The sequence below is a fragment of the Pleurodeles waltl genome, chromosome 2_2 (assembly GCF_031143425.1).
Source record: "Pleurodeles waltl isolate 20211129_DDA chromosome 2_2, aPleWal1.hap1.20221129, whole genome shotgun sequence".
In the NCBI taxonomy this organism is placed as follows: Eukaryota; Metazoa; Chordata; class Amphibia; order Caudata; family Salamandridae; genus Pleurodeles; species Pleurodeles waltl.
The window spans coordinates 1160695311-1160721549 of record NC_090439.1 but is presented as its reverse complement, the minus strand read 5'-3'; the positions used below and the strand labels follow the sequence as shown (position 1 = coordinate 1160721549).

The 26239-nt window shown below is 46.3% G+C and overlaps 1 protein-coding gene across 2 annotated transcripts in view; it reads left to right on the top strand.

Annotated features, from left to right (window-relative positions):
• The window catches only part of LOC138282997 (dynein regulatory complex protein 1-like), a 164506-nt gene that overhangs the window by 34530 nt on the left and 103737 nt on the right, over positions 1-26239 (top strand). For both annotated transcript variants that reach the window (XM_069221093.1, XM_069221094.1), the window contains exons 7-9: positions 2265-2387; positions 5534-5673; positions 7640-7774. In XM_069221093.1, coding sequence (XP_069077194.1) covers positions 2265-2387; positions 5534-5673; positions 7640-7774 — 398 coding nt within the window. The remainder of the gene's footprint in view (positions 1-2264; positions 2388-5533; positions 5674-7639; positions 7775-26239) is intronic.

The following is a 26239-nucleotide window of genomic DNA, read 5'->3' as shown; positions in this document are numbered from 1 at the left end:
GGTGCAAGCTGAAGACAGGCAGTCCTCGGAAGATGCACGGCCTGGAAACAGTTGCAGTTGCTGGCAGGATCTGAAGATACAATTTTGCAGACGTTGTCTTTGCTACTTTGTTGCAGTTTGTAGAGTTCCTGGAGGGTTCAGCTGCGGTTCAGTCAGAGAGAGACCCTAAATAGCCTTGAAAGGGGGAATGGTCAGCTACACAGGTAAGCACCTATCAAGAGAGGGCTCTCACGTCACCTGCTGGCACTGTCCACTCAGATGCTCCCAGAGTGCCCCACCACCTTGGAATCCAAGAGGGCAAAACCCAAGGACACTCTGGACACCACCCCTGGGGTGGTGATTGACAGGGGAGTGGTCACTCCCCTTTCCTCTGTCCAGTTTCGCGCCAGAGCAGGGCCTGGGGTCACTGAACTGGTGTAGACTGGCTTATGCAAGGAGGGCACCATCTGTGCCCTTCAGAGTATTTCCAGAGGCTCTGGGAGGCTACCCCTCCCATGCCCGTAACAGCTATTTCCAAAGGGAGAGGGTGTAACACCCCTCTCCCAAAGGAAATGCTTTGTTCTGCCTTCCTGGGCTTGAGCTGCTTTGGGCAGAAACCTGTCTGAAAGGTGGCAGCAGGTGGGGTTGCTTGGAAAACCTCAGAAGGCTGGTTTGGCAGTACTGTGGTTCCACTGTGGAGCCCCCAGAGTGCATGGAATTGTAAAACCAATACTGGAATCAGTATTGGGGTACAATTCCCAGGTGGTAGACACCTTACATGGCCATATTCGGAGTTACCATTGTGAAGCTGGACATAGATATTGACCTATGTCCAGTGCATGCGTAAAATGGCATCCCCTCACTCACGAAGTCTGGGAAAATAGTCCTTGACAACGTAGGGGCACCTCTACTAGGGCAGTGGTGCCCTCACACACAGGTACTTTGCACCCAGCCTTCAGGGTTGGAAGGCCTGACATATAGGTGACTTATAAGTGACCTGGTACAGTGTAAATGGCTGTGAAATGGTGCATGCACTATTTCACACACGCTGCAATGGCAGTCCTATAGAATCCTTTGCATGGGCTCCCTATGGGTGGCAAAAGTAATGCTGCAGCCCATAGGGATCCCCTGGAGCCCCAATGCCCTGGGAACCTAAGAACCATATACTAGGGACTTATAAGGGGGGTCCAGTAAGCCAATTTGGGATGAAATACTGGGTTACCAGTATGTAGTGGCAAATTTGGGAGAAGAGAGAGCATAAGCACTCGGGTCCTGGTTAGCAGGATCCCAGTAACAGAGTCAAGCATACTGACAAACAGGCCAAAAAAAGGAGGGTAACCGTGCCAGAAAGAGGCTACTTTCTCACAGTCAAAATCTAAATCCCATTATATCCAAAGGGATTTAGATTTCCATGGACAGGATATCAGTCTGTTGTGACGGAGTAACCCGTCTGCCGAAATCACAATCAGGCCCTCAGTTCTTTCTTAGGCATGTCAACTTTGTTGCTGATATTCTGCTGAAAATTAGATCTCCGTTGCTGGTAAACATCCAGGCAATAAGGGTCAGCAGTGACGGCAGTACGGGTTCACATCATGAAGCTCCAGAATCTATATATGTGAAGGTCACAAGGCAGCCTAGAAGTGGCAGTGGTTGTTACCGCCATTGGTGCTGTGAACAGTGGAATGCCTGTGGACAACAGAATGCTGAAGATGACAGGTAATGGGCTTTACTCACATCCTATGAATGCCAGGTGAACTGGCAGTACACAATGGGAGTAGAGAACATGCTACTTGCCCACTTGGATGGCTGGGACCGGCCAACACCTGATAACACCTGGTAACACGCATATCGCCAATGGCTCCCTGTGTAGTCCAGTTCTGGCACACGTTCTCTTGGAAAGTGACACGGAGGTGGGACATGGACCATTCCCTGAAGCTTCAGCTCCTTCGTTTATTCTGGAATGAGATTCTAGGATGAAGGCCTGTGCTGGTGCTGTTTTGTGGGTGAACAATCACATGAAACAAATGTTTTCTTCTACAAAGTGGCACAAGCACAGCAGGACACCAAGGATATTTTAATCAGAAAAACATTATTTAATTTTCACATGTTTAAGGGTTGTTAATGCATGAACAACAAAAAACATTTTTTTTAAATGTATGAATGGATTTGAGAAGGGGTCTGGGTTAGCATGATGATGGATCTCAAAGACATGTCCACTCATGGTGATCATTGCAGAGATGCTTGTAAGAGCTCCACCTCTGACTCATGACTTCCTGTCTTCTCAGCTGGAGTTCTTGATGAACCGCTTGAGGAAAGTGGAGGAGTATGAAGAGCAGCTCAAGCACATGCGGGTGCAGGACGCCGAAGAGTACAACATCATCAAGATCAAACTGGAGACTGATGTGCAGGTCCGTGACATCTGCTTATAACATATGGACTGGTGCGAGCTGTGCACGGCGAGGGTGACATTATATTAATGTGCAGGTCTGTGAGTGAGGTCGTACATCGGCCAGTGCAAGCTGTGCTGGGCTCGGGTGGCATTGATGGGCAGGTCTGTGAAAAGGATGGTGTTATGGGCCAGTGATGCTCCTTTGGGCTGGGTGGGTTATAAAAATATAATGATTTATTTCAATACAGCACCTCATACTGCACTGCTACTGTTCCTCAGCACTGATAATATTATTTGGGAGAATGGAAGACTGAGTCAGCATTGTTGGGATTTGAACTCATGACTTGCCGCACTCCTCTTTTGAGCTGTCCATGTTGTGTGAGACCAGTGTCCAGGTGTGGAACAGGGAAGTGCAACATGCTGATGAAGGCTTCCTTGGCTGTGTGCTTGGGTTGAAACAGATCTGCAGATCTATGAGTGGGGTGGTTTCATGGGCTAGTGGAGGCTGTTCTAGGCTGTGGGGTTTGGTTGAGACCGATGTGCAGGTCTGTAAATAGTGGTGTATGGGACTGGGTCAGGCTGCTCCAAGAGATATCGGGCAAGTGGGTAGTTGGGTTAAACTGATGTGCAGGTTGGGAAAAAACAGTGTTTAGGTTACTCTGGACTGGGTAATCTGGTTTCAAGTGGGATGCGGGTTTGTGAGTGGAGTGGTATGGACCAGTACACGCCTCTCCATAAGGTATTCTTAGTGGGGGGGGTCTCAGCTATCCAAATAGTTGGGTTGAACCTTAAGTGGAGGTTTGTGAGTTGTGTGGTGTGACAGACTGGTGCAGACTGTCCCAGTACATATTGTCTTTGGGCTGGGTGGTTGGGTAGAGGCTGATGTGCAGATCTTTGAGAAGGGTATAATTAGTTGGCTTGGTGTCTGGTTTGAAATCTGTTTGCAGGTCTTTGAGTGGGTGTTGTTGGAGGCTGGTGTGGCATGTATCTTAAGTAGGTTTGGCTGAGACTGTAGGACTGTGAAGAGGGTGGTGCTATGAGCTGTTGTCAGCTACCTCAAGAGGTGTCATAAGTGACCTGAGTGGTTGGGTTGTGACTGGGCAGGCATGTGGAGAGGATGGTGCTTAGGGCTGGTGCAGGCTGGATTTAGATGGTCTTGTAAGTGGGCCAGGTGGTTGGGTTGAGACTGATGTGCAGGTCTGTGAGTGGGTTGGTGCTATGGACCCGTGTAGGCTTCTATAGGGCCAGAGGTTGGGTTAAACCAGTCTGCAGTTCTGGGAAGAAGGTGACAAGACTGGCTGATGCAGGCTGCCAAGGAAGTCCTGCGAGTGAGCCGCGTGGTTGACTTGAAACTGTTGTGCGGATCTGAGAACGTAGTGGAGCATGTGATGTGTTGGTGCAGGCTGCCCTAATTGGTTTTGTGAGTCAGCAGCTGGTTGTGTTGCAACTGATGTGCAGCTCCGTGAGTTAGTGTTACTAGCTGTGAGTCGTGCAGGTCTCCCAACAGGGCGGTGATATGAGTGCAAGCATGCTGCCAGGAAGTATTGTTGGTGAACCCGTGGTTGGGTTGACATTGCTGTGCACACCTGTGAAAAGGGTGGTGCTATTATCTGATGTACACCGCTGCAGGACATACTGTATGTGGGTTTGGCAGGTCTGCCAAGAGGGCAGTGATATGGGCTGGCACAGTCAGCCTGCGAACGTTTTCTGAGAGAGCCCATTGGCTGCGTCTGAAGTGCAGGCCTGTGAGTGGAGTAGTGCACACTGCTCCAGTAGGTATTGTATGTCAGTTATGTGGTGCAGGGCTGCAGGCAGGGTGGTGATATAGGCTAGTTCAAGCTGACAATTGGGTAGTGCATGTGGGCCTTGTGGTTGGGTGGATATTGATATGCAGGTATGAAGAGTGCAGTGACATGACCTGATGCAAGTATCACTTGTAGGTCTTATGAGTGGATTGGGTGATTGATTGGGACTGATATGCAGGTCTGTTAAGAGGGGGTCTGTGGTAAGGTGGGCATTGATGTGCAGGGCTGTTAAGAGGGTGATGTGAAGGGCTGTTGTAGGCTGCCACAAGAGTTCTAATGCATGGGCTAGGTGGCTGGGTTGTCACTGATGGACAGGCCTGTAAAGAGGCAGTGACTTGGAATGGTGCAAAGATCCCTTGGAGGTTTATGAGTGAGTTGGGTGACTGGGTTGGGACTGATGTGCAGGTCTGTGGTTGCTCATGCCAAGAGACTAGGGTTAGAATGTTAGACTTGCGCCAAGAGCCCAGGTTAGAATGTTGGGTTTTGTGCCAGGGGCCCAGGGTTAGAATGTTAGGCTTGCATCAAGAGCCCAGGGTTAGGATGTTCGGCGTGCACCAAGAGCCCAGGTTAGAATGTTGGGCCTGTGCCAGGGGGCCAGGGTTAGAATGTTAGGCTTGCATCAAGAGCCCAGGGTAAGGATGGTCGGCATGCACCAAGAGCCCAGGTTAGAATGTTGGTCTCGTGCCAGGAGGCCAGGGTTAGAATGTTAGGCTCACGCTGAGAGCCCATGGTCAGAATGTTAGACTTGGGCTTAAAACCCAGGGTTAGAATGTTAGGCTTGCGCCATGAGCTCTGGGTTAAAATGTTAGGCTTGTGCTGAGAGCGCAGGGCTAGAATGTTGGGCTCGCGCTGAGCCCCCAAGGTTAGAATGTTAGGCTAGCACCAACAGCCCAGTTTTGGAATGTTACGCTTGCATCAAGAGTCCAAGGTTAGAATGATAGGCTTGTGCCCAGAGCCAAGGGTTACAATGTTAGGCTTGTGCCAAGAGCCCAGGGTTAGAATGTTGGGCTCATGCTGAGAGCCCAGGGTTAGAATGTTAGGCTCGCGCTGAGAGCGCTGGGTTAGAATGTTAGGCTTGCACTGCTCCTCCACCATGTTATCCAGTGAAGGATGCAGGGACTTAGTGTAATGAATACCTTGCATCAGTTTGAATTCGGTTACCTCTTGCGCTGATTTAACTTTCTAAGCTTCTGGGTGTAGTATTTTCCTGGATGAGGTAAACTCCACCGTTCAGTGTCAGGTTTTCAATGCTAGAACCCTGTGCTGGTAAAATAAATCAAGGGGTGAAAGATCCTCTGGAATACAGACAGATTTCACAAGGACAGTAACATAACTCACCACATTTTACCTTCATTAACAGATCATGGAGCAGCAGCTGCAGCAAATGAAGGCGACATACCAGCTGAACCAGGAGAAACTGGAATACAACTTCCAGGTGCTGAAGAAACGGGACGAGGAGAACACAGTCACGAAATCCCAGCAGAAGAGGAAGATCACTCGGTAGGACCAGCACCTTCCTCCCTCTCCATTAACCTCTATTGTCCATGTCACCAATGTAGAGATCAGTTCAAGGGACCGTGAGATACTTTCATTGAATCCGGTGGAGGGCAGCAAACTTCCAGAGAGTCTGCGCTAGTTCTCCCATTGCATTATGGTGGATGCAGTTCATAGTGTTTTCTAATTGCTCACAAGCTAGTAATGATATGCCTGGACATGTGTTCCTGAGTTCTTGCCCATCCTCATACATACTTGTATTGTATGAGTTAAAATACCACTCCAGGGTATGCAGGTGCATCTCATGGCTCATAATCTTTGCATAATGCAGCTGGTGCTGACCTGCTGGCAGGGTGCTTCTCCCCTCTTGATTGTTGGGTTCCTCTAAGAGTCATTTGGTTGACACCATTTGCCTATTACCATATCGTAACGCAGTGTATTGATAAATTATAATTTCAGAGCGGGCAGGTAACATGGCTTGTAACCCGGGTGTACAGTGGCACCACTTTACTTCAAGAATAGAACAATATCTGAGTCTTTAGCCAGGGACTAGGGGGTGTGCAAGAAACAAAAAGACAGCTGGCGGAGGGGTCACTTTGGTACCCCACCCTCTGCCACTGTCGCCACTATCTGCCACCTAACTATCTACCGTTGATTCTTTGAGTATTGCATTTATTTTAAGGTGATCCTATAACCTTTAGTTACTAGAAGATGTTCATGCTAGATAGCTTATCAGCAGGGTGTCTTAGGAAATATCACAGCGGCATCAGTAGATTTCCTCACATAGGCATATTACTTTAGTTTTTTTTTTTTTACAGCAAAACTTTAAAGTTGTGGCAAAAACGTCCGTACAAAACAAAGAATAGTGTTACAGGACATATCTTGTTACAATTTGGTATCACAGGAGTATCGTGAACCATATTCAGGTCAATTCAGCATGATGAGAACTTTCTCTAGAGGGTAGGAATGGTAAATTCATTTATATATGAAATACAGCGTAGGACATTTTGAGCCTCTTAAAGCATGGGATTGAAGCAGTGCGTAAATCTAGTTGGAATAAGATCACATGGATTAAAAGGGACGCAAGGACAATTTGGAAAAAGAGAAAGATTACGTGCTAGAAAGTTCGTGAAGTGTTAACAATCAACTTAAAAGAACTAGTACTAAAAGTGAAAATAAATAAAGCAACACAGGATACCTCTTGTATTACAAGCGTCATCAGAAATGGTCCACACCATGTTGTAGGCGCACATCTCCTATTTATGTGAGCGAGGTGATGTGCATGGGTCACCCATAGGATTACTGAAGCGAGATGTATAATCAAGGTGATTTAATAAACCCGGGTATGAGTATAACTTATTCCACCATTGTCTTGGTTGTGGCACCTTTTTTGATGATTGTTTAAGGTGCAGTCAGCTCTCATAGTGAAGCACGCTCATGCCCACCGTGTCTGTATCAGAATGTATTTTAATAAACTAATGTCTGTTCTTGAAAAGCATTTCACTAGTCAATTTTGTATTGGTTGGTGTACAGTTCTGATTGGAATAAACAGGACAGATGGCAAAGTTACTTTCCTGGTACACTCATCTTTCAACAAAAATGTATTTTTTCTCATATTATTAACCTCACACCCATTCTTCTGGATACGTATCATAGAACAATGTGGATATCAGTTATAAGAAATAAAATCAAGAGGCTTTAATGTAATAGTCCACATTCTGCTATTATTCCACCAAAAATACAGCTAAAGAGCATTGAAATGTTAAATGCAGTAGGCTTTCCCTCATTGTGGGACATATATTTTTAAAGAATGTGTCTAAATTTTGTGTTACTTTTTCTTCTCTGTCTTCAAAAGTGGAATTACCAGCTAAAAATGTACTGCAAATTTTTTTTCCTTTTAGTGCATACATCTTTAATAAGTGAGATAGAAAGTCTGAAGTTGCTACTCTTTAATTAAACTTTGTTTCCTCAGGACCCAGGATATCCTTAACAAACTGAGAATAAAGCTTGAGAAGCAAATAAAGCAATATCGTGAGGAGAACCAGAGCTTAACAGACGACTACAGAAGAATAGTTGACCAGTACAATCAGCTGCAGAAGAAAATGAGGTAGGCAGCATACCTGGGTATTCCAGCTCTTGCTCTGGCAATTGAGTGGCTCTCTTGAAGTATCCTTAATTTTGTATGCTACATACTAGAAAAGTTAAAATAGAATCATAGAATTAGATGTCATATTGTACCCCACCACTATAATGTAGATCTTTCTTAACTATTGTGAAAGGAAGTTTTAAAACTATTCAAGGGATAGTGGAGTGCTGTAAAAAATTGGGTTGTTGGTTGACTGGGGTGTGAGTCCTGGTGAAGCAGCAACCACAATCCTTGTCAGGGTGAGGCACAAGCCAACCCAAAATTAACTTGTGCTCAACCCTCTGGTAGCGTGGCACAGAGCAGTCAGGTTAACATACAGACAATGTGTAAAGTATTTGTGAAATACTTTAAATAATAATAAAGTGAAAAACACTGCACAAAAAGAATCCCACATTAGATTAGAAAAATAGTTTTATTTTTAATAAACAAAGCAAGACTAAAACAACAAAAATGTAGTCAACAGAACCAGAGATATGTAAATATGTCATGGAAAATAGTGCCAAAAAGCACAAAGCGCCAACTGTGGCTATCTGTTCATGCTAGATTGGGACAAAGTCACAAGTTCAGGCTGACCGCAATGCAAAGCAAGCTGGCTACATGACCCAGTTAGGTCTGCTGAACAAAGTCATTTCAATTCCTGGTTGGCGGTGCATTGCCACGGTTCACATCAAAGATGCATTGCGGAGCCTAAATTTTGTGTCAGTTCCGAGATGCATTGAGGCTGCAATGTGAGGTTCTGCATCTTCGTTGATGATCCTGTCGTCAAGGGCTTGCAATGCAAAGTCCGGTTCAGAGATGCGTCACACAGTTAGGGTGATGTGTCTGTTTGGAGGAGCTGTGATTTCGAGTCTGGAGTCTTTGTCAAGGCTGCCAATGATGAGGGATGCCAGGACCTCCACCGAAGATGCGTTACACATGGGCGGTTCTGATGAGGCAGTGGGGTGCAATGCAGGTCTTAATGACCGTAGAGACCCTCACAGCATAGGCGATGTGTACGTTTTGCTCTGGGTTGTGCCACGCACCACAGGAGATGTGTCAGTTTCACTGGATCCACAGAGGTTGGCAGAGCACCTTAGGCCCACTTCCTAGGGTCCAGGACTGGGGTGGTACCACTTTGCAGAGTAGACTCATAAATGGCAGAATCCAGGTGCTGGAGTCAAGGTTGTTGGAACCATCGGTTCCTGAGGCTCAAGTCAGGAGTCCATCCAACTAGCCCTCGGAGTCCTGGGGCCCATGGGTCAACAGATGCAGGTCCAGTCCTTGTCACCCAAGCAGGAGGGCAGCAGGTCAGCAGTCTTTCAGAGCAGCAGAGTAGCATTCCTTCCAGCAGCACAGCAGTCCTTCGTCCTGGCAGAGTATCCACAGGTCCAGACGCGTACTGAGGAGTTTGGGTTTGAGGTCCAATACTCATACTTAGTGCCTACTTTGAAGTTGGAAAAGCTTTTAGATGTTTCCACCCCCCTGCGGTGTCAGGCATCCCCTTACACCTCCCTGTCCTGACCCCACATTGTCTGAGGTCACAATAGACTAGTGACAAGGCCTCTGTGAGAGTGCTCAGGCAGAGCCTTTGTGATGTACGAGTGTGGTAGTTGAAAGCGGGGAGGAGCTTACCTTAGAGTGGCTCATCCTGCTAACACCTTGTAGTACTTTTAAGTAGCTGTGCCTTTATAGAGCTGAGCGCGAGCGAGCAGCTAGAATGCTGGTACGTGAGGGGGTTGCTAGGTGTTGACGACGGGAGTTTTGAACGGGCGACAGTTGTGAGAGATGGGAGCAGCCCATGCCCTGACACACTCGGAGTTTTGGATCGCTGTGCAACGTTTAACCGAATAAAGGTGATGAAACAAACAACGCTCCTCGCTTACTTCACACCTGTCTTCCTTTTGTTTCACTGTCTGGGACCAACTCCCAGCTACACCTAGTCATGTGACAGGATCAGGCTGCAGACACCAAATAGTTAGGACAGTGGCGGTTTTCCAACCCAGCCTCCGCCGCCCACCAAACTCTTAATTAAGGGATGATGATGGCCTGACGGATCTCTGACTGCCACCACAGGCCGAAATGTCAGCATTACCTTCTCATTTGACAAGCATTACCTTCTCATTTGACAAGCTGAATTGAGAGTCCATGATACTGCTTGAACTGGGACTGAAAACCAGGCTATTATTGTGTGTGGAGTTGTCTTATTCATTAATTGAAGACTGGATCATATGTACACAAACTATATCTAAACAATTCCTCTGGGGCATTTTAAGTGAGACATTGTCTGTACCCAGTTCCTAGGGGAATACTGTGTTGCCCCTAAGTTATTTACAAGTGCAGAGGTATCTCTGCGAGGGCCCTTTTGTCATTAAGTGACTGTATTGGTCTTTCGAGAACTATGAGACATGTGGGTGAACCCTTCATTTAGTTAGTTTTTGATATCTATGTTTAATTTGTGTAAAAAATGTTAAGTGCACCTCGTGAATTGGTAACTGGATAAATGTCTAAGCAAGAAACATTATCTTACACTGATGATTACATCGGTAGACTAGCCAGCGGCCCTTCTCTTTTGGGACAACAGAGGGCATAAATTTTAAATGCACAACAGGAATCCACTTTGGCCGAACTAGAAACATTGCATAAGAAATTGGTAAGGAATGAGCTACACACCAAGTTTTTAACAGATTGTATAAATGCAAATATCATCCCGTGGGATTACAAGTATGGAATATTCCGATTATTTTTGTTGGTGATGAGGAATTTAAAATTGGGTTCAGTTTCCTTTCAAACAAATGCTCAAGAAGTTGGATGGTCCTGAGCATAGAAACAGCTCTGAAACATATAGAAAAGATTAATAAAGAGATTACATAGCTAGAAAAAAAGTTCTTTGAGGATCAAACTATAACCAATGCTAAGGAAACCCCAAAAAAGTTAGAAGCTACCATTTCTGATTTTGAAAGAACTAATATCCTGAAGAAAACGGATAAGTTATAAAAAGACATCAGGAGATATAGTAAGGAGCGCACATATTCATATTAAACAAAGATTTTCACCAACATGGTACAGTAAATACTGATTGTACTCAGAAACATATTGTTAATTTCTCAGAAACTTCTAGTGATTCTGACAGTGACAACTCTCTTTCTATTGCGGGCCTCCCTAACTATTATTTTACAACACTGAGTCCTGATGCTGGTCTGACGGACCTCTGACTGCCACCACAGGCCAAACGTCGACATTACCTTCTCATTTGACAAGCTGAAATGAAAGTCTATTTCATTAATGAAGAAGACAAATTCATTAATTTAGTTAGTTTTTGATATCTATGTTTAATTTGTGTAAAAAATGTTTAAGTGCACCTTGTGCACTGATAACTGGATAAATGTCTGAGCAAGAAACATTATCTTACACTGACGATTACATTGCTAGAATAGCCAGCGGCCCATCTCTTTTGGGACAACAGAGGGCATCAATTTTAAATGCACAACAAGACTCCACATTGGCCCAACTAAAATCATATGTACACAAACTATATATAAACAATTCCTGTAGGAGCATTTTTTTTTTTTTTTAATTTGCTTATAAACCTGGACATAACTGATCCGGAGAAATAAAATAAACTCAGGCAATAACTCTCAATCAGATACAGAGCATACATATATGTTGAATACAGGTCGCAACCTCCCTCACCTCCCACCACCCACCAACATCTTATATGGCACCGACAGCCCTTGAGCGTCCCCTTCCTGTAATACATTCCCTCTGTCTCCAATCGGTTTCTATCTGGGAACCCCCTGGGTGTGTTAATCAGTCATATGTCTATCTTGGTCTTCCCACAGTCCATGGTCCCCTTTTGGCTATATCTCAAGTATATAGTATGTGATCCAGTCCCTCCACATCTTTTGAAATTTCTGCGGGCATCCTCTATTTGTGTGTGTAGTTCCCTCCCCCCCCCCCCATCATAAATCCGTCCATACCCTTTCTCCAGGCACTCAGTCGGCCGGAACCGGGCTCCCCATTGTCGGGCTATGTCTCTTTTCGCTACCATCAGTCCAAGTCCACATAGCAAAAGTTTCCTCTGGGGTAGATCTATATCATTAGGTATACCTAGCCGTATGTATTTGGGATCTGGGGGGATCCGCTCGTTCAGTACCCCTGAAAGCTCTCCCAACACCCCATTCCAGAATTCCCTAATAACTGGGCAGTCCCACATAACGTGTAAAAAAGAACCGGTCTCACTACAGCCTCTGGCACAATTTAGATGTCCAGCCCTCCCCATTATGTACAGTCTGTGTGGGTCATAGTACACTCTGTGTAAAATTTTAAATTGTATCAAGCGAAGTCTGGATCTTATTGCCACCTCCCTTGGGAACATCAATGCAGCCTCCCAATCTATATCTTCCATTTGTCCTAAGTCCTTCTCCCATTTAGTGCGTAGGGTTACTAGCGTGTTTGGCATGTTATTATTAATGGTCTTTTATACCGCCGATGTTGCTTTCTCCATTATTTTATTAGTTAATAAGCGGCTCTCTGGGGGGAATGTTCCAAGATTTCCTGTCCCATGAGACCCTCCTTCCCCCAAGCATGTCTCAATCTTATACATTGAAAATATTGCGTTCCGCTTAAGGCATATTCTTGTTGTAGAGACTCAAAGGGCATGAGACCGCCATTCAGCATCAGATCTCCAATTTTGGAAATCCCAATCGTGTCCCAGCCCCTGAAGCCCTTAAGCTTCTTAATTTCCTTTAACCAGCATTCCTCCCATAACGGGGTTTTATAGTGGGGCGTCTGTACCATCCTATCTTCTTATTGGCTCTTTTCCAGGCAAGCCATGTCACTCTCGTGGCTGGAGTGAGGTGTCCAGTTCCAGTGCCCTCATATGTAAATTGTCTACAGGACCTCCCCTCCCATTGTAGCCGTTCCAGTCGGAAGGTGGGGTGTTGAGCTGCAGCATATATCCAGTCATTAACATTGATTAGATGAGCCGCCCAATAACATGCCTCAATATCAGGTAAGGACAGTCCACCCGCATACTGGCAGCGTTGTAGCGTAGCTAGAGCTATTCGGGGATGTTTTCCTTCCCATAGGAAAAGTCTGATGTCCCTGTCTATGGCTGTAAATTGGCTGTTGGGAATTTGGTAGTATGTGTTTTGTAAAGCGTATAGGAACTTTGGTAAGGAGATCATTTTTACCATTGCCACTCAGCCCATTAACGTCAGGGGAAGTGTTTTCCATCTATCAAAGTCACTACTACTTTCTCTTGCTATCCTCCCGATATTACGTCCGAGGCATCTATCAGCTTCATGGGTGACATATATTCCTAGGTATTAAAATCCCTCCCTTGTGCTTTGCAATTGCATCGGCAGAGGTGGGAGAGATATCCCCTGCTGTGGTGTATATAGAATCGATTTTTGCCAGTTAATGCAATATCCCGAATGCCTACCACACTCCTCTATCAGGAGAAAAAATCTCAAGGGGTGTGATCTCAGGACGAGTGATGTAGAGGAGGACGTCAACTGTGTATAGGGAGATGTGCTCCTCCTCCTCTCCCTCTGGTTTCAATCTAAAGCCGGTTATGCCAGCGGAGTTTCTGATCTTGCACGCTAGTGATTCTAACGTGAGGGCGAATAGCAGGGGGGACAGAGGGCATCCCTGCCTCGTTCCCCTCTCGATGGGGAACTCTGAGGAGACGACTCCGTTCTCCCTAACTGCGGCCATAGGCCTTGTGTAAAGCAATTGTACCCACTTAATATAGTTTGGGCCAAACCCAAATTGTTCCAAGGTCGCCACCAGGAATGGCCAGTGCACTGCGTCAAAAGCCTTTTCTGCATCTAAAGCCAGAAATAAATTGGGCTCTGGGCGAGTCATCACTGTGGCAAGCCATATGTGCGCTCTTCTTAAGTTATGTCTTGTGAACCTTCCAGGTATAAAGCCGGTCTGGTCCATGTGTACTAATAAAGAAATTACTCCAAGAATCCGGGATGCCTGCACACTGGCCAAAGCCTTGACCTCCACATTCAACAAGGATATAGGCCTGTATGTGGCACATCTGTCTTTGGGTCTTCCCTCTTTGTGTATTACTGCAATCTCAGCTCTTCGTAAATCTGGGGGGAGCACCCCTTGCTCTCGAGCCTCAAGATACATATTTAATAGGTGAGGAGCCAATACTTCTCTGAAGCTTTTAAAAATCTCAGCCGGAAAGCCATTCGGACCCGGTGCCTTGCCTGGTCTGAGTCGCGCCAGGGCAGCAGATATCTCCTCCACTGTGAGTTCTCCCTCTAGCTCTTCTTGGTCCACTGAGTCTAATACAGGTATGTCTATCCCATTCAGATATTCAGTGATATAATCCATCCCGTCCATTGGTCTTGCCCTATAGAATTCTCTATAGTAGCCTGCGAATGTTTCCGCGATGCCAGTATCTTCCGTAACTCTAACTCCGTTTTGAGTCTCTATTTCTTGAACCCATCTCGCTGCCCTTTCTTTCTTTCTAAGCCATGCAAGAAGTTTCCCAGATTTGTCCCCAGTTTCATATAATCTACATTGCGTCGCTCTGTGGCGGGTCTTTGTCTCTTTTTTTGCTATCTCCCTATATTCGGCTTTCATAAGCTCGAGTTGTCGCAATAGTGAGCGTGTGGGTGTATGTATCGTCTCCCTTTCTATCTCTAGGAGTTTAGCCTCTATGTTATCTAGTTGTTTATTATCTCTACGTCTTTTTTGGGCAACTAGATTTTGCGCACTGTCTCTAAGCACTGTCTTGTAGGCTTCCTATAGAATCACTGCCGACCTCACTGACTCCACGTTTTCCTTAAAGTATAGGTTAGTGTCCAATCTTAAACCTCTTGCCCTGTAGGAGCATTTTTAAGTGAGACATTGTCTATACTCAGTTCCTAGGGGAATACTGGGTTGCCCCTAAGTGTGTTAACCTTTTAAAAGTGGCATTGTCAGACTTGTGATTACAAATCTGACTTTACCATTAAAGAGGGCTTTTAATTACAGTTCTTTAGACACCAAACTCGAGATGTCTACCTGCTCCCTTTTGAAAGTTACAGCGTATTAGATGTAATAAGGTAACTCTAATGTTATCCCATGCAAGAGGTAGGCCTTGCAGTAGTGAAAACAACTTTAGAAGTTTTTCACTATCAGGACATGTCAAACTTAAAAGTACATTTCAAACCTTTTAAATACACAGCATCCTGTCCTCAGGGCTGTCCGGGGACTACCACAGGGATGACGTATATGTATTAAAAAGGAAGGGTTGGACTTGACATAAAGTTAATTTTGCTAGGTTAAATTGGCAGTTCAAAATTACACACACAGGCTGCAATGACAGGCCTTATACATTATTTTAAAGTGCTACTTAGGTGGGTGGCACAGTCATTGCTACAGGTTCAATAGTAGAAGTTAAGTTACGGGCCACGATTAAATATGCCTATTGGGTATAAGCTGTTTCTACCATGTGTTAAGGAGATAACACAAGAATGTTAGCACTAGTTAGCAGTGGTAAGGTGCACAGAGTCCCAAGGCCAACAAAATCGACAAAAAAATAGGAGGAGAAAAAGCAAAAAGTTTGGAGATGACCCTGCAGAAAGGTTAAGTCAAACATTTGTATTAAGAATTTGATACTTTACTTGAAACTCTAGAAACAGTGAAAAATATTTCTTAGAAACTCTACAAAATAAATATCAATAGACCTTCAAGCCGTTGACTAAAGAGGTTCTCTTTAGGAAAACACCAGTGTTTCTTGCTGATTTACATTGAGTGCACGGCTGGTTTCGCCCTTTGTTCCGCCATTCATTACTGTTATTATCACAACAATTTCCCCCTTTGTACCTCCATTCATTGATCTTGTTATCACAACAATCCCAACTCCTCTCACCTGTGTGATAAGGTCTCTTTGGTAGCAGTGGGTTCTTGAGGTGTGCAATCATGCACTGATAGATTCTTCAGATTCACATGTCAATGTGGCCTTTGTTAACGAAAGAGCTTTCCAGGCTGGCTTTCCATCATGAGTTCAGGATATCCATCTTCTGCTACTGTACCCCAAAACTTTCAAGGAACATTAGAGAAACACTGTAATAAACAATACACTCCAGGCTAATTATTTTCATTGTTAGACTCATCTAGGGTGGCCATGGGAGGTTCAAGCAAGAAAATACCCGCTTTCTAAAAGATGCATTTTCAAACACACAATCTCAAAACCAACTTTACTAAAAGATGTATTTTTAAATTATGTGTTCAGAGGTCCCAGACTCCACTTGCTTACCTGCTCCTATAGGGAATCTACGCTTTAATCATGTTCAAAGGCAGCCCCCAGGTTAACCTATGAGAGAGATAAGCCTTGCAACAGTGAAAACTGAACTTGGCAGTATTTCACTGTCAGGACATAAAAAACACAATAGTATATGTCCTACCTTAACCATACACTGCACCCTGCCCTTGGGGCTACCTAAGGCATACCTTAGGGGTGTCGTACATTTAGGAAAAGGGAAGGGTTAGGACTTTACTTCTGCTGTGTCTATATCTTTTTTTTACATAATTATTTGGAAATGTCTACATTTGATGATAATAGGGATTTATTATTAGGAGAACTTTTCAATACAAATGCCCAAGAGGCAGCTTCGTCAAATGTATCTAAAGATCACACAGAGGGTCTCAAAATTAAATTTGTGAGGTTAGAATGTTTAAAGAAACGGGAACTGTCTAGATGGTGGGACTATACCATATTGGAAAAATATATAGAGGCCAAACAAATACCAAGAGGGCTACAAGTGGTTTTATTTCCCTCCTTTGAAGACCTTAGTCCTGAATTACTCAAAGAATGGGAACAGTTGTTGGTCACATCCTCTTTTGGAATAATGAACATCTTGATCAGAGACGCCAAATACAAGAGAGACAAATTACTCCTTCCACTTAGCTTTGAGGTATGCAGACATGAAGTTACTACCTCTGTCTGACACCACTCCCTTAGGGAAGCCTGCTCTGGAAAAGATTCCCAGGAGGGCCTTTGCCACTGCAGGAGTTGTAGTGGTGCTTAAGGGAATTGCTTCAGGATACCTAGTGGCATGGTCCACTACCACCAGGATAAACCTATAGCCTGAAGCTGTTGGGGGATCAAGGAGGGCAACTATGTCAACCCCTACCCTTTCAAAGGGGACCCCCAACCACAGGAAGTGGGATTAAGGGGGCCTTTGGAGTGCCACCAGTCTTGCCACTGGCTTTGCAGGGCACACAAGAGCGATAAAACTATTTAGTGTCCTCTGACATATGAGGCCAGTGAAACAGGGGAACAAGCCTGTCCCATGTTTTTGTCTGGCCCAAATGCCCAGCCGAAGGAATGTCATGTGCCAATGTTAGAAGAAACTCCCTATACTGCAAAGGGATGACCAATCTCCTGGCAGCTCCAGGTTTTGGGTCCCTTGACTCGGTATACAGGAGGTTTCTTCCCAATACACCTTATGGCTATCACTGACATCCCCATTCTGCTGTTTGACAGCTTGCTGTCTCAAACCCTCTAGTGTGGGACAGGTCTTTTGGGCCACACTCAGCTCTTCCCTAGCAGGCCCCCCTGCACCCAAAAGCTCAGCAGTGTCTGCTGCCAGCTCCTCTGGTGTAGGTTCTTGTTGGACCTTTGGCCATACGCATGGTCATCCCTAGTCTTTTTGCCTCCTTCCTCCTGGTTTTTCTGACCTCTCGCTGTTGGCTCTAGGACTCTGAGCACTTTACCACTGCTGACCAGTGCTAAAGTGCAGGTGCTCTCCCATCTAAAGTTGGTATGATTGGCTTATACCTAATTGGCATATTTAATTTACCTATAAGTCCCTTGTACAGTGGTATCTCTATACCCAGGGCCTGTAAATTAAATACTACTAGTGGGCCTGCAGCGCTGCTTGCGCCACCCACTGAAGTAGACTTTCAAACCTGTCTCAGGCCTGCTAGCGCAGGGCCTGTGTGCACAGTTTTCTGCCTCAGGGACCTGGCATCTAAATTTACTTGCCAGGCCCAGAACTCCCCTTTTACTACATGTAAGTCACCCCTAAAGTACGCCCTAGCTAGCCCTATGGGCAGGGTGCCATGTATGTAGAAAGGCAGGACATGTGCCATATTGCATGGCCTGTCCTGGTAGTGACAAACAGCCTAACTTGGTGTCTCACTGCTGTGAGTGCTGCCTTCTCATAGGATTGCATTAGAAATGCCCTGCCTTATGTGTAAGGAGTATTGTCTGATTTATGAGGGGTAGCGTAGGCGTGTTTGGTATGGTTGTGATAATAAATACTGCTTACTGGTGTGGGTGTATTTTTTATTACTATCACAGAAATGCCACTTCTAGAAAGTGCGCATTTATCTGTGCTTATAATTCTGGTGTTTTGCAGCTTGACTCCAATCCACGTCTGGGCAGAGTGACAGTTGGGGCTTTGTGCATACTTTTCAGACAGCCTGTACACAGGGAGGATGGAGGTGACACAGAGGTGCATCTACATATTGTAAAGCCTTCCTGGGCTGAGAGAAGGGAGAGGCCGGGCACACCTGCATTTGTAAAGACTGTGCCCTGGCCTCACACAATAGGGTCGTTAACCCCCCACTGATGTTTGGAGCCTGTGCTGAAAGGAGAGAGGGGGCACTCCCAGAACCAGTTGTAACTGGCTGGAACCTCCTCTCCCTGTCATTGTAAAACACTGTAAAAATGGACTATAAGTACAGGGGAATTTTCCCCACAATTTGAACATTCTTGGAACTTGAAACTGGACACAGAACGCTGATGAATGGACTCACCAGGAAACCGCCATGGACTGCTGCTGCTGTGCTGACCTGTGACCTGCCTGGTCACTAGGAGGAACTGCCACCATCTGCACCCCTTGTGCTGGCCTGTAGCTGGGCCCACCAGCCCTGTGCTCCTTCTTGTTTAGTGTTCCCAGGGGCAGGGTGCTGTGGCCCCTGACCCCTGCAACGATCTTTTCTTTTCCTCCAAGAAATCACCGCCACAGCCCAGGCTGCCTAATGGTCTTAGCGCTGTGAAAAGCGCTCGAGGGAAAATCATCGCCGCAGCCCGGGAGCCTCGTGGTGCCTTTGCGCTCTCTACGGCGCATTTTCTTGAATAAAATCACCGCCGCAGCCCGGGCTGCGCATCTGATTCCAGGCGCGGGGTTTGCGCCGGCTCTAGTGCCCCCGGGGCACTAGGAGAGGTGAAGGAAGGAGCTAGTCCGCTCCTATCGTGCTCCCGGGGGACGCGCGCTTGTCAGAGCGCCCCCGGGGCACCAGCAGGCCCCACCTTGGGCCGCGACGTCGAGGGAGAGGAGGACGCCTCTCCCTCACACGCAGGGGTCCCGGAGGACTCTCCTGCTATCCAGTGCCAGGCGGCAGCCTCACTGGAGGCTCGCCCTGGCCCCAGCGCTCGTGTTGGCCCCCTCGCGGGCCAGGATTAGTCCACTTCGGGGTCTCCCATGGTGGCAGGACCCACAGAGGTCCAGGGAGACCCCAGGAGTTAGCGGGTTCCCGGAGGGGCCCGCGTTTCTGAGAGGGGGGAGCGCGAGGCGCCCCCCTCCACCTGCAAGGATTTCCCTGACTTGGCCCCCCCCTGGAGAGGGCCGGTGGAGGCCCGGGGGGCCCCCCAATGATCCCGGGTCCCAGAAGGGGCCCGGCAAGGAATCAGAGAGGGTGCGTGCCACCCCTCTCTATCTGCCAAGTCTAGGGAGGCCCCCGTTTTGCGCAGAAGAGCGCCGGGGCCCCATTAGTCGTTTCAGGCACGGAAGGTGCCTGCTTCATCATTCCCAGGTACTTTTAAATGGACAAATATAATTATGATTTAAAGTTCTTTCTACAGACTTTCTTAATTGTGTTATATAACCTGCCTGTACTATGATGCTTTTACATATGCGTGCACATGTTCCTTTTATGGGCATGACTTGCTAATATGTTTGCTTAACTTGCCGTAGATTTTCTAATGTTCCTACTATGGGCATTTTATGATATTCTTGTGACAAGTGTGCTAATGTGATAATGTGTTCCTGACTACTGCTTATGTTGCAGAATACTGAGTAACCTGTGTGTTATGTGTGACTACTGCTAGTTTGCAGAGTAACTAATGTGTAACGTTCTGACAACTGCTAAGGTAGCAGGATAGTACCGTTATGTGATGTTGGTCTGATAATTACGTTGTGTACAATACAGTATATTTTCATATAATCTGGTGTTGTGTTTCCTTTGTGGTGGGGATATTGCGTCACATGTATGTGTGTGTTGTGCAAGCGCTTTACACATTGCCTCCGGGTTAAGCCTGACTGCTCGTGCCAAGCTACCAAGGGGGTGAGCAGGGGTTATCTTGGACGTGTAACTCCCTTGCCCTGACTAGAGTGGGTAAGTTCTGCCTGGCTGAGGTGCATACCCTAGCCAACCAGAAACCCCATTTCTAACAGTTCTGCACAGGGAGAGGACTCCTCATCCTCAAAAGGGGAATCTTCTGGAGAGGGAGGGATAGTGGGCAAGGATTTACCCTTCCTACCCCTAACTTTTGGGAGCACTTAGTCCATTGTTCCAGGATCCAAGTTACCCTGTCCTTTTTGCTTCTTGGCCTGAGCCCTGTTAAAGCAAAAATATGCCCAGGAATGCCCAGCATTGCTGCATGAGCCTCCAACTCCACTTCAGCCCAAGCTGATGTCTCCGAATCATTGCCTAGTAAACAATCTACAGGTAATTCAGTGGCTACCACAACTTTCTTTGGACCAGTAAAGTTGAGATTCATAACAGCCATAGGGTGGCTAAGTGTGTTATTGTGAGCATCAGTCACTTGGTACTGCTGACCAAGTAGGTGTTAATCAGGGTGAACCAGTTTCTCTATCACCATAGTTACACTGGCTCCTGTGTCCCTGTAGGCCTCACCCTCAACACCATTTATTAGGGGAAGTTGCTTGTACTTACCCATATTAAGGGGACAAGCAACCAAGGTGGCAAAGTCAATGCCACCATCAGAGAATAAAACAGCCTCTTTGGTCTCCCTAACAAGACCAACCCCAACTACACTACCAATGGTGAGCCCAGCTACACCCTTAGATTGGATATTTGTAGTTGACCTGCCACCACCACTGCTATTACTAGTGGCACTAGAGGTTGCAGGTGGGGTTGTGGTAGTGGGACCCTTGGTGTTTTTCTTTAGACAAGTGGAATCACTTGCCCAATGGCCTTTACTTTTACATAAGTAACACCATGGCTTATTTTGATTGTGGGAAGAGGATTTGGACCCACCACCCCCAGAGGGTTTTTGTGGGCCTGATGAAAACTCAGAATGTTTTTTATCTTTGCCCCCATCCTTGTCGGAAGACTTACCATCCTTGTCACCCCCTCTATGAACTTTTCTGTTCACTCTTGTTCTGACCCATTTGTCTGCCTTCTTTCCCACTTCTTGGGGAGAGGTCAGATCTGAGTCTACCAAGTTCTGGTGCAACAAATCAGACACGCAATTGTTCAAAAATGCTCTCTCAGGATTAGATTATACAGACTTTCATAGTCAGTCACCTTACTGCCATGTAAACAACCCTCCAAGGCCTTCACTGAACAGTCTACAACGTCTATCCAGTCTTGAGAGGACTCTTTTCTGGTGTCTCTGGACTTAATCCTGTATTGTTCAGTGGTTAAGCCAAATCTGTCCAAGAGTGCATCCTTCCAAACTTTGTAATTATTAGCATCACTTTCTCTGACAGTAAGGAGCCTATCCCTACCCTTACCAGTGAAAGATAGCCACAAGGTAGCAGCCCACTGCCTTTGAGGGATCAACTCTACCATACAGGCCCTCTCAAGTGCAGCAAACCACTTGTTAATGTCATCCCCCTCCTTGTAAGGGGGGACTATCTTATGCAGGTTTCTGGAATCTTGTCCTCTTACAGGATTGCTACAAAAACACTGCTGCTGCCACCATGGGGAACTGATCCCAACCTCTGCCTTTCCCTCTCTACATCTAGAGATTCCCTGTCTAAGGCCCGCTGCTGCTGTCTTAGCTTCAGCCTGGCCCCTTCCAACCTCAGCTTTCTGAGTTCCCTTTCCATAGTGTTATCCTCAGGGTGGGAGGCTTGGGAATTCTGAGACACAGAAGAAATGTGGGAATTGGCAGAGTGTGACCTGTCTCTAACTGGCTGGACTCTAGTAACCTGGCATTTAGGAGTGAAAGTTGCCCTACTAATGTGTTACTCCCCTCCCCCATCACTACCAGTGTCACTAGATGGCCTATTAGCTGGCAGGTCTTTGGATGAACCCTCCCCAGCATTATCAGGGGACTCCTCTAAGTCTTGCTGGGTACCCCCCTCCTGTACCTCCTGATCCTGGGATGGGCCAGACTGGTTCTGGTCACTTTCTAGGAGAAGGCTAAGGAGAAGATCTTTGGTAGGGTTCTTTCCAAAGCTTAAACCTCTTTCTATGCAGAGACCCCTCAAACATTTAAAGTTTAAACTACCATAGGTTGCCTGGACAACTGTGGGAGTACGTTCTACTGCAGACATGACTGTTAGAAAGGGTTTAGGACAGAGAGAAAAAAGTTTAGAAACTTTTAGAGAAAAGAGACCAACTTTTTCAAACTTTTTAAAACATTTGAAAGCTTTTCAGAAACCTTTTAGAAAGTTTAAAGAAAGAAAGTTAAACTGTTTAGGTTAACTGTGTATATTCTGAAGTATTTGGTATATGTTTTTCTTATGTAAAGCACCAAATGAAAAAGTGGTAAAGCAGTTACAAGTACTTATCCCACCGCTGCACCACTAATGTAGGAGGCTGGCCTGGCTTATAGTGGGTACCTTATGGTACTTACACCTTGTGCCAGGTCGAGTTATCCCTTATTAGTAGATTAGTAGTGTTCTAGCAGCTTAGGCTGATAGATGTAGCGATAGCAGAGCAGCTTAGGCTGAACTAGGAAACATGCAAAGCTCCTACTATACCACTTATATCATATAGCACTATATCATAAGAAACACAATCCTCAGAGTTACTAAAAATAAAGGTACTTTATTTTAGTGAAAATGTGCCAAACATATCTCAGAGGATATACTCCCTTAGGAGGTAAGTAAAATACAGAGAATATACACACAAACTAAAATTAGGTAAGTTAACAGTTAGAAAAGAAGTGCAAACACTGTAGAATACAATAGGATGCAATAGGAGACAATAGGCCTAGGGGCAACACAAACCATATATTCTAAAAGTGGAATGCAAACCACGAATGGACCACAGGCCTAGTGTAGTGTGTAGAGGGTCGCTGGGAGTGTAAGAAAACACTAAGGGTGCCCAAGATACCCCACCCCAAGACCCTGAAAAGTAGGAGTAAAGTGACCCTACTTCCCCAGAAACACACTTAAGCCGCGATAGGAGATTCTGCAAGGACAACAACTGACTGCAAAGCACTGAAGATTGATTCCTGGACCTGAGGACCTGTAAAGGAAGGGGACCAAGTCCAAGAGTCACGCAAGTGTCCAGGGGGGGCAGGAGCCCACTAAACCCCGGATGAAGGTGCAAAAGGGTTGCCTCTGGGTAGAAGAAGCTGAAGATTCTGCAACAACGGAAGATGCCAGGAACTTCTCCTTTGCACAGAAGATGTCCCACGGTGCTGGAGGATGCAGAGTTGTTTCTACGCAGAAAGACCGCAAACAAGCCTTGTTAGCTGTAAGAGTCGAGGTTGAAGAAAATGGGTGCTGTCTGGGCTCAGGAAGGACCAGGAGGTCGCCCCTTGGAGGAGGAGACAGAGGGGGCGCTCAGCAGCACAGATAAACCATGCAGGAGCAGGCAGCACCTGCAGAAGCACTTGAACAGGTGTTCAAGAAATCTGAGCACGGCGGTCGTCTCAACACCACAAAGGAGGGTCCCACGAAGCCGGTGGTCAACTCAGCGAGTTGAGCAATGCAGGACGGAGTGCTGGGGACATGGGCTATGCCGTGCACGAAGGATTCCTTGCAAAAGTGCACAGAAGCCCTAGCAGCTGCAGTTCACACAGTACACAGGATTACGGTCTCTGGCGTGGGGAGGCAAGGACTTACCTCCACCAAATTTGGACAGACGGTGTGGGTATTGGATCCTTTGGCCCCAAGAGCACTTCAGGACAAATGGAGTGGACCCCATCTCATTGTTGAGAATAAGGTTGAGGTTACCTATTTGGTAGATCTGGGCACTGCCAGGAGTCCCCTTAGGGTGCTCCATGTCAACCGCCTAAAACCCTACTATGACAGGGATGATCTCACCCTGCTCATGGCAACAAATGAGGGACAGGAAGAAGAGAGTGACCTGATCTCTTCTCCACCACTGAAGCTGATGGCTTAGTGGAGCGAGTGGTGCTATCAGATTGCCTTACTGCTGAGCAGAAGGACAACTGCATTAATTTCCTAGGACAATTTTCTGAACTCTTCTCACTGATACCAGGTACAACTACCTGGTGTGAGCACACAATCAATACTGGAGACGGTTTACCTGTCAAAAGTAAGATTTATAGGCAGCCTGACCATGTCAGGGACTGCATAAAACAAGAGGTGCAGAAAATGCTGGATCTAGGAGTGATTGAGCCTTCAGAAAGCCCATGGGCTAGCCCAGTGGTGCTTGTTCCAAAACCTCACAGTAAGGATGGTAAAAGAGAAATGAGGTTTTGTGTTGACTATAGAGGGCTCAACCAAGTAACCAAGACAGATGCTCACCCTATACCCAGGGCAGATGAACTGATAGATACACTGGCTTCTGCCAATTATCTAAGCACGTTTGATCTAACTGCAGGGTATTGGCAGATTAAATCAGAAGATGCTAAACCAAAGACTGCATTTTCAACCATTGGAGGGTACTATCAGTTCTTTGGGTTGAAAAATGCACCTGCCACTTTTCAGAGGTTGGTGAACACAGTCCTGCAAGGTTTGGAGGCTTTTAGTGCAGCATATCTAGATGATATAGCTGTCTTTAACTCCACCTGGGATGATCACCTGGTCCACCTGTGGAAAGTGTTGGAGGCCCTGCAAAAGGCAGGCCTCACTATCAAGGATTCAAAGTGCCAAATAGGGCAGGAAAAGTGGTTTATCTGGGCCACCTGGTATGTGGGAAACAGATTGCACCACTGCAGGGGAAGATCTAGACCATTATGGAATGGGCTCCCCCTAGAACTCCCCCTAGCCTTTCTAGGCCTCACAGGGTACTATAGCAGGTTCATCAAGAATTATGGCTCCATTGCAGCTCCTCTTAATGACCTCACTAGTACTAGGATGCCTAAAAAGGTATTGTGGACAGCTACCTGTCACAAAGCTTTTGATGAGCACAAACAGGCCATGTGCTCTGCACCTGTCCTAAAAAGCCCTTGCTACTCCAAAATGTTCATAGTCCAGACTGATGCTTCTGAATTGGGGGTTGGGGCAGTGCTATCACAGCTTAACACTGAGGGCCAGGATCAACCTGTTGCTTTTATCAGCAGGAGGTTGACCCCTAGAGAAAAGCGTTGGCCTGCCATAGAGAGGGAGGCCTTTGCTGTGGTCTAGGCACTGAAAAAGTTGAGACCATACCTATTTGTTACTCACTTTATTGTTCAGACAGACCACAAACCTCTATTATGGCTTAAACAAATGAAAGGTGAAAACCCTAAATTGTTGATGTGGCCCATCTCCCTACAGGGAATGGACTATACAGTGGAACATAGACCTGGGGGTACCCACTCCAGTGCAGATGGACTCTCCAGATATTTCCCCTTGGACAATTAAGACTCATCTGGGCAAGGTTAGCCTTATTGTCCCTAGTTTGGGGGGGGGGTGTGTGTAGGAAATTATCATCCTGCCTGGCATGTTACCCCCATTTCTACTAGTGTGTCAGTTTGTTTTTGCCTGTGTCACTGGAATCCTGCTAGCCAGGACCCCAGTGGTCATACGTTTGTGGCCTATATGTGTTCCCTGTGTGGTGCCTAACTGTGACACTGAGGCTCTGCTAACCAGAACCTCAGTGTTTATGCTCTATCTGCTTTTAAAATTCCCTAGTATATGATACTATATGACACTAACATATACTAGGTAATTATAAGGGTGTTCCAGTGTGCTAATCAGAATTGGTGAAAATTGTCACTAGCCTGCAGTGACAATTCTAAAGGCAGAGAGAGCATGAGCACTGAGGTTCTGGTTAGCAGTCTGATCTTCTTGCAGTGCAGCCACACACAAGCCAATGTCCTTCGTACGGTGGAGGCTGAACTTTTACGGTGAAAATTGCCACGCACCGGCCAATCTACTTTTGGACGACATGGCCACACACAGGCTGATGTTGACTCAGGATCACAGCCCCGACTGGGCTTCAGTGATTACAGATTCAGGGCTTGATTTAGATCTTGGCGTATGGAAAACACTGTCACGTACATGACAACCTGTCCAGCATAGTACGATCCCCATAGGATATAATGGGATCGTAATACGGTGGACGGGATATCCGTCACGTTTGTGATGGAGAATTCAAATTGCCAAGATCTAAATC